The sequence below is a fragment of the Trachymyrmex septentrionalis genome, unplaced genomic scaffold (genome assembly GCF_001594115.1).
Source record: "Trachymyrmex septentrionalis isolate Tsep2-gDNA-1 unplaced genomic scaffold, Tsep1.0 scaffold54, whole genome shotgun sequence".
NCBI lineage: Eukaryota > Metazoa > Arthropoda > Insecta > Hymenoptera > Formicidae > Trachymyrmex > Trachymyrmex septentrionalis.
In genome coordinates this window covers 74,143-83,532 of record NW_017305715.1, presented here as the reverse complement: position 1 = coordinate 83,532, position 9,390 = coordinate 74,143, and the positions used below count along the sequence as shown (strand labels likewise).

The 9,390-nt window shown below is 30.2% G+C and overlaps 1 protein-coding gene across 3 annotated transcripts in view; it reads right to left on the bottom strand.

Moving 5' to 3' along the window:
- LOC108752101 (intraflagellar transport protein 46 homolog) overlaps positions 1–7,174 on the bottom strand; it is a 13,290-nt gene extending 6,116 nt beyond the window's left edge. For 2 of the 3 annotated variants that reach the window (XM_018492715.1, XM_018492716.1), the window contains exons 1-2: positions 6,782–7,174; positions 812–1,006 (exon numbers count right to left, since the gene is read on the bottom strand). In XM_018492715.1, coding sequence (XP_018348217.1) covers positions 812–1,006; positions 6,782–7,002 — 416 coding nt within the window. In that variant the 5' untranslated portion in view covers positions 7,003–7,174. The remainder of the gene's footprint in view (positions 1–811; positions 1,007–6,781) is intronic. The other variant, XM_018492717.1, reaches the window with a different exon arrangement.
- Between the last annotated feature and the right edge of the window lie 2,216 nt (positions 7,175–9,390).

Genomic DNA, 9,390 nt, shown 5'->3' with positions numbered 1-9,390 from the left:
ATAAATTGAACCTCAATTAAGAATTAACTGTGAGCTGTGAAATTGGCCTTTGTGTTGTTTTAGCTTTGCGACGGGAATTACTATTTTGACAATTCATGAATACTGAATATCAATGGATGCATGCTATGTTTGGTTAATAGATATTATCAAAAAGATAAAGTTTAATATTGTAATATGTTATAGTATTTTTTTTATAAAATAAACCTAATCAATAATGCTTTTACTAATTTTCACATCATCCTAAAATAGCATCGATCTGGAATAAATTTTCTCATATATAAACATGTATAAAAATGTTGTATATAAGATTTCTTATAATTACATATATCTATGGAAACATAATAACAAATTTACGTATCTAATTATATATAATATATAAGAATTAGTATCATATAAAATTACAAAATTATATGTAATGTTTTATAGATAATTATTTATATTTCTATATATAATTTTACATGGTTATATATGACTAATATGATAAAATTTTCATCGGGACTAGATACAATAATTTATCAAATGTATCCAGATCTGCCTGATCAGGTATAATTAAAAATCATAAAAGAATCGATATAATTTATTTTGTCTCATTCGAATATAGATATGGTTATATGTAAACATGTATGACCAGATGATCAAATAACAAACATGAGAAATCATATCTGAGCATATCTAACGAAATATATTTGATCAGATCGAATTTTTTTTTTCCTTAAGTAATTTTATTAATATTTTTCTTTATCTAATTATTGTTGTTCTAAATTAGTAAATAAATCTGTAAATTTTAATAGAAAATACGCTAAATACTTACCTCATTATATTTTGAAATAATTCCTTGACCTCCATCGATGCTTCCAGATTCTCGAATTCTTTAGAATCATACATATTGATCGGTTTTGCAATGCTGGTACCTTGTATGTCATCATCGTCGCTCTCTTCACTGTCCGAAGGATCGCTGCCAATTTCCATCGATTTTTCAATGCCAACATCGTTGCTCGAGTATCTACTAGATAAAACATACTAAATACATGCGTATAGAAGAAAGGCCCTTATTATGAGATACAAGTTCATTTTAGATAGATGCTAGAAGTCTATGGGCAGAATTTAAAAAAAAATAGGTCATTTTGAAGGGCATTTAATAAGTTTTAAAGATAGCGTTATTTAAAATTTATATATATAATTCCTTATATTATATATATATATATATAATTCAAATTCCATTTTTTTTTAAATTAAAGAAATGTAAAAAGTGAGCAAATCGCAAAATAAAAAAATTGTGCTTCTAATATGAGATGCCCCGAGAAATCGATAGTAAAACATAAAGTATATCAATATTTCAATTTAAAAATTTTCATGTTTTTAAAATGCAAACATATACAGCCAGCGTGCATAAAAAATGATGCGGTAGATTATACCCAGAACTCATCTTTAGATAGTTGAAATCAAGCATCGCAGAAATAGGCACTCGACGTTCATTCCGGTCGTCCTTTTTATTATTCTATAATAGCATTTACTCTTTAGCAACGATTTTCACTATAACATAGGAATATGGGTTATTTCATATTAAAAATACCCGGGTATCTCATATTACGATTTCCACGCTTTATGGTTTTACGATCATCAAATCAAACTTCTGTAATCAAACAATTCAACATATTCCGTATTTTTCTATTAGTACGGCCTTATTCTATCACTACATAAAGAATTTATTGCCAAATATTTATTAAATAATAAACAAAATTTAAAGGCCATCTCAATGAAACTTGAAGACATCCTAAAATTCTAAAATCAAAAATCTTTTTACAATGACTACAGGCATGGTCTAATAATGAATTTTCTATTAAATAATAATTTTCAATTCAAGAGCAATAAATTCATGGTGGAATCAATAGATAGCGTTTATTAGTTTAGCAGAAACGCTGCTATCTCATATTAAGCGTCTATCTCATAATAGGGGGCTTTCCTCTATATACTGTGTTCATATTTTACATCTTTAAATATTAATAGTCATGTGACAAAGAAATGTGTAATGCTGATTCTACAATAGTTATGTTCAGCAGAATGTTTATTTTGCAACTATTGAAAGTTTTCTTCGTGCTGATTGGATTATATTTTTAGATCTAGAAGAATGGTCCTACCATAGCAGACAATTATAAAATGGTTGCAAAACTGTTGTATTCTGCTGAACGCAGGCAATGAGTCGGTAGTTCTAAGTCTTATCAGTAAAGTTGACCAATTGTCAACTTATACGAACTAAAGATACTAAAGATACGTGTTCATGATGTCTCGTATTTAGCAACAAACGAGTCACGTGATTTCATATGACACCAACCTCGAATGTCGCTGATATAAATGGATTAGCAGTAATAAATTTTTGACGGTAATTATATTAATTGTGTTGTGTAATGTGCTGTAAAGTCTCAAAATGTCATCAAAAACGATATTACGATCGGATCTGTCAAGTTAATGTGATTGTGCACAACAAAAGTAAAGCGAAACTACAAAATAATCTAATAGCAACTGTATGCATTAATGAATGTAGAAACTTAGAAAGAAAATGTAAAAAAAGAAACATTGAGTTGATCCTTTATTTGAAAGACGACATGAACATGGATTAAAAAAAGTATTATTAAAAAATTATCAATGAATAACCGGTTATATACTTTTATATCATGAGTCAAAATGCTTTTTTCGTTTATGATCATTTCACATACGTCACAAGTACGTACAATAGCCATCTGAAAATTTCATGAAATTATCACAAATAATAACAAATAATGTAATAATTAAATAATAATAATTTAATAATACAATAATTAAATTAATATATTGTATTAATATCATAAAAAAAAGTTGATATAAATAAAATTGGAAATAAAATTATATATATATATATATATATATATATATATATATATATATATATATATATACGAGAGTGGTCCCAGAAGTACCCGACTTAACAAAGAAAACACAAAAAATTTGGGAAAAAATATCTTTAGTTCTCAACATAGTCTCCTTTTAGCTCGATACACTTTTCCCAGCGATGTTCAATAGCTTCGATGGCCTGTTTATAGTAAGAACCGTTGAACTCCTCAAAATAACCATTAACCGCAGACTCCACCTCTTCATTGTTGGTAAATCTTCTACCACCGAGCCATTTCTTCAAGTTTGGAAAGAGAAAATAATCCAAAGGGGCTAAATCTGGCGAATAGGGTGCGTGGAGAAGCAATTCGAACTTTAACTCAACATCCTCTCGACGCTGCTTTTGTTCGATTGTGAGCAAGCGCGGCACCCACCTTGCGCACAGCTTTCTCATCTCCAAATTTTCAGCCAATATGCGATGTACAGCACTTTTTGAAATGTTTACCATGTCTGCTAGCTCGCGCACTTTCAATCGACAGTCATCCAATACCATTTTGTGGATTTTCTTCACCATTTCTGGAATGGCCACCTCACTTGGTCGACCACTGCGATGTTCGTCTTCGCAGCTCGTACGGCCTCGTTTAAACTCTGCCACCCAATATTTTACTGTTGTAAACGAAGGAGCAGACTCCTCCAGAGTAGAATCCAGCTCGGCTTTGATATTGGTTGGGCTAAGACTTTTTAAATGAAAGTATTGTATCACATAACGATGACCAATTTTTTCCATCTTTGCAAATTCACCGAGATCGTCTACTATTGATGGCTGCCAAACAAATACTGAACAACGTAGCGTCTTCAAACTTCATAGTTAAGCTTTAGAAAGTTGGTGCTTTCCCCTACAGTGATTTTTTTTTATACAACAACCGCCATCTGTACGTCAGGTCGGGTACTTCTGGGACCACCCTCGTATATATATAATCAGAGTTAAATGAGATAAAATCGCATGTAACAAATTTTTTTATTAGTAAGAAATTTGTATTTATTTATTTATTTATTGTGATAATTATTTATAATACTGGCATCATCACGAAACTTGATAAAAATATATTTATTTGACACGTTTTCTCTCAAAATGAAAAAATCTGATAGAAAAACGTGATGATATGCTTCACGAAGCGAATTATTAAATTCTAGAATTGGGCTACGTTCGGAAACATTATACGAGTGCTCCCATGTATCATTTTATCCTTGTGTTTAGCATTGGATAATGATATAATACGGGTGATGTTTACATTACGCAGCTCTAATAACTATTCAGATAATAGGACTCTAATAACTATGTAAATAATAAGAAAATTCATTTGCCCTGAATAGTTGTTTCGTAAGGTAAACGCATTTTTTTACTACATTTTTCTCTCATTTCGAATGGAAACGTATCGAATGAGTATATTTTTATCAAGTTTTGCGATGATATCTATATTCTAAGGCTACATTCCAAAATGTCCTCTCTGAGAAAAATTTTATTTGAAATACTGTAGTATATGTTACATGTCCTATATATTTCAAGTAAAATTTTCCTCGGAAAGAATCTTTTGGAATATAGCTTACCTAAGTAAATATCTTTATTATATTTATATTTTGCTGTTCCATGTTTAAATTTTTATGTAACAGTGATGTTGCTAAAAGTTCGATTAATCCAACTTTTCAATAATGTCGTTGGCGACAAGAAAGTTAACAAATTGAGGGAGAATTCGGTCACGTGATTATTTATTGCTGCGACAAGCATGAAATTGTACCTTGACGCTAATTGGCCAACTTCACCGATTAAAACTAAAGCCTGTCGCACATGAAATGCATAATAGAGCATAAGCATAACATAAGACTGCTGAACCAATGAGAGTTCAGCATAACCCAGCAAATAAGAATGAATTGAAATGGATTAAAATGGATTCAGATTTTCAGAAATACGGATTCATGAATGTTAAAATAAATCTTTTTCAATCCTGAATGCATTTTTAATCATTTATGAGAATTGCATAAAGCAAATGTCTATGCCTTTTCAATCTTGAATGCATTTTTATTTACCATAGGAATTGCATAGAGCATATGTATGCCTTTTAATCTAAAAATAATATTAGCATTTTCTGTGCATTGTGAATACTACTCAATTCATGATTGTAAATAGGAAATACAGTTTTTTTAATTTAGTTAAATTAAAAAATAACATCAGCAATTTCTGTGCAACGTGAATACTGCTCAATTCAATATTTTGAATATGAAATGCAGTTTTTCAATCTAATTGAATAAAAAAAGTTTTTATTTAAAAATGGACCATAAATGCTACTTAAATTATTCAAAATTATAAATAGAAAAATTTTCGTTTTAATTCAACTAAGTTCAAAAAAGTTATAACGTAAAAATAATTGAGCTATCTTTTGTTTCTCTTTGATTAGAAATAAAATGAATGATCGATATGAACACTCGCAAACCAAGTCGAACACAGAATATTAGGCTAATCACGCGCGACATCGGTCAAGCGAGATTAAATTATCCGACACTAACTTATCCAATGTCTCATAGTAATGTAAATTGTTTATATTTTATTATATCTGTTAAATGATGATATTTTTATTATATCTATATAATTTCGTTACTAGTTTAGCTGGTTGTAATTGAAGTAGAGAATGTATAACATATTTACCAATTGAAGAAGTGGTACGGGTAACATAGAAGATTCATAATCCAGAAGTCCCAGGTTTGAATCCCACTAAGGTGCGTTTTTAATACCATTTTGAAGTAGTTAATTTCAGGTATAATTATTATAAATGTCTTAGAAATAAAACCTATACCTTAATTAAATTGTACCTTTAATTTGTAACCCTTAAATATGAATGTTCTTTTTTTCGAATATTAAACTAGTGTCAGCTCAGATCCAATCCATTTCAATCCATTTAATCCATTTTCATGGATTTAAAGTACGCATTAAACAAATTTTAATTCATTTTAATCCATTCTCGTTTGCTGGGAATATCGCCATATTGATTTACATAAGATGCTCATTGGTTCAGCGGCCTTATGCTATGCAGCTTATATCATTTTGTGTGTGATGGCCTTAAAGTGGGGAGCACTGACTCTTGCATAACGCATAAGAAAATGTACCAATCAAAGTCCTCTATTTCCTTCCTTTCCATGAAATAAAGAACTCCATGAATTCTGATTGGTTCAATTTCTTATGTCATGTGTTATGCGTTATGCAAGAATCTGTGCTCCCTGCTTAATAATATATCCACACATATTTGCATAGCCACATAAACGTACATGCATAAAGAAAATTATTCAATCGCATTTCTCTTATAAAATCGCATATAAAATGTGATTAGATAATTTTCTTTATGCATATGTCTATGTGGCTATGCAAGTTTATATGAATATCCTATTGAAAAAAATCATGTCACAATGTTGTATGATGAAATCGTGTAATAATAACATGTAAATCACGTAAGGGATTGTTCCAAATCAGAACATGATTTTTTTAAATTACGTAATTTAAAATATCACATAATATTAGAAATAATTTCATCCATTATATAATTTTACAGTTATCAAATTTAAAAAACTGAATGATAGAAATAGAAGAAAAAAGAACATATCATGTGACTTTTCAAATTACGTACTTTAAAAAAATCACTGATTTGGAACAATCCGTTACGTGATTTACATGTTTTAATTACATGATTTCATCATGCAATTGTGTGGCATGATTTTTTTCAGTAAGATATACCCTTAGACTTCGGACTACAAACTCATCATAACAGGAATCAGCATAACAGGAAAATTTTACGAAATTCTGATGTCATTAAATGCGCGTTATTGTAAATTAGTAATAAATAAGCCGGGATTTGCATGAGGCGATTACCTCCTGAATTCGTGCTTGCTGCCACGTGGCGAGTTGGACACTAACGTGTTCGTGCTGTCGCTCGTTATTTTCCTGGTCTTCCTGGAACTTAAGGGTCCGCGGTTTACCGGGCTCTTGATTTCCTCGCTGTTACGCACCACGATCGCCTCGTCGAATTTACCAAACGCTGTAATGTCGCGTGTTTTGTCATCCTCTTCGTCAGTACTGTCCTTGATATCCATGATCTGCGCCGAGGAGTGTCCATTGGCACATCCGTCGACGATCGCTCTCAGGGTCTGTATGACGAAGGTGGGTAGATCCGAGAGCGAATTATTCGATGGCTTTTATTATGATCTAATGTAGATTTATGACTAATAAAAGTGACAGGAACAAAAAGAATACTCTGTTCGACTCGCTATTGACGCTACTAGCTACTAGCGGTTACTTTCACATTAGACAATAGTAGTAGTTTGTTTTGTTAACGTTGCCATAGTTTTATCGATTGGAATTGCTGAAAACTGCTGAAAGAATATAAGCATATAGCTGTGGGCCGCGTTTTATTTGACGCAAACAACTCTTGTGAGCATCATTTGTCCTTGTTTAATATTTGATAAATAACAAGGATAAAATGATTTCAAGAGCGCTATGAATAAAGAGCATGAACAGCGTGAACATCAAATAGACATAACCTATATGCATTAGAAATGGAAGATTTTTTAAACTGAAAATTAAAATTCAACACATATACGTACAATTAAAATAAAACAAAGTACACAATTAAAATTATGAATAAATTAACAATTGTTAATTAAAATTAAAATTTAAATGTGTGTGTGTGTGTGTGTGTGTGTGTGTGTGTGTGTGTGTGTGTGTGTGTGTGTGTGTGTGTGTGTGTGTGCGTGTGTGCGTGCGTGCGTGCGTGCGTGTGTGTGTGTGTGTGTGTGTGTGTGTGTGTGTGTGTGTGTGTGTGTGTGTGTGTGTGTGTGTGTGTGTGTGTGTGTGTGTGTGTGTGTGAGTGTGAGTGTGTGAGTGTGTGTGTATGTGTAATCGTACGTACGCACACATCACGCACATAAAGTGAAAAAAAGCATAATTAAAATTTTTGCAAAATGTGTAATATTAAAATAGAAATATTTTTTAATAAATCAATATTCATATTTGATAGCAGGGTATAAGATATGCCTGTAAAATATACTAAAAACTTTCCTTTTATTTCTTGAAATAAAATAAAATTATATTTAATTAAAATAAAAGCAGAATTTAAATAACTAATACAAATATGAAAGGTATAATAAATAAATAACAATGTGAAAAGCATATTCTAATTTTTCTGTCGTCATAATATATCTTATCATTGTATGTTTATATAATGAATTTTTCTTTTAAGATAACTAAACAGGTAATTCCCTTTTCTCGCTTCTGAGTAATGCTTTTTTATCAATAGGAATTCCCGGTCTTTCGGTATAAGTTTAAGTGTTTAAAATGAATCAGATCATGTTTCATAAACGCACTTTAATCGGACTCTGCAGCCGCAATAATTTATTGCTTAATTATTTTGCAATAATATATTCGTGTTTAAATAAGTTGTAGCATGAGTTCATGCATTTTTTATTTTGTGTATTTCTTATTTCTAATTTGTATTTTACAGCAATCTTATTGCACTTAAAAAAATTTATGTATTTTTTATCTATGTATTTTTTAAATATATTTTTCATTTCTATATGATTCTATATATTTCTTTTAGAATAACTACAATATAAAAAATTGTAGGATTCGATAGAATTTTTTTATCACGTATTCTTTATCATAAACAACTTTATTCGAGCTTAGTCTTTAATCTCAATAAATACAAGATGGTATATTTCAATCAAGAGAGAGAGAGTATTTATGGAAAGTCTAAATACCGTAGATTAAACATATACCAATTTCAAATAATTGTAGTTGTGATGTCCGATTAGACGTCGTTATGTACTAAATGTATATATATTCGGTTTTTTAACATTATTCTTCAATCTATTAAAATTATATTTGATAAACGTGGCATTATTGCAACTAAAATTATATGGAACTAATATATGTTGAATCTATTACATTTAGATCTCCCGTGTTACCTTATTTAAACATATAATAAACTCATGTTTTTTATTGGAACTTACTTTACTAGGATTATATAGATTCGAACCTGGAATCTCTGGATTATGAATCTTCTGCCTTATGTGCTATACCACTTCTTAAATTGATAGATGTGTTACTTATTGTATCATTATAATCAAGTCATATAGTTAATATGTTATGTTTATACTATATATTAATTCCATAAATATACCTACGTGTATCATACTTTTTTGTTCTTATTGGGAATATGCGCTCCGCCTTTTATTAATATATTTAGACAGTATGTCATAATTTAGATAATATATCATATCGTATCTAGATATTAAATCTTGGTATGATATACTATTTAAATATGTTAATAATTCTTAATGGGAAGATAATATTAGAATGGACCTTAACGAAATGGGGTACGAGGGTCACAAATGGAGGGATCTTGCTCAGGGACGGAAACAGTGGCGGAATTTGGTATTTGCGGCAATGAGCTTTCGAGTTCCTAACGCCTAATAATAATAATA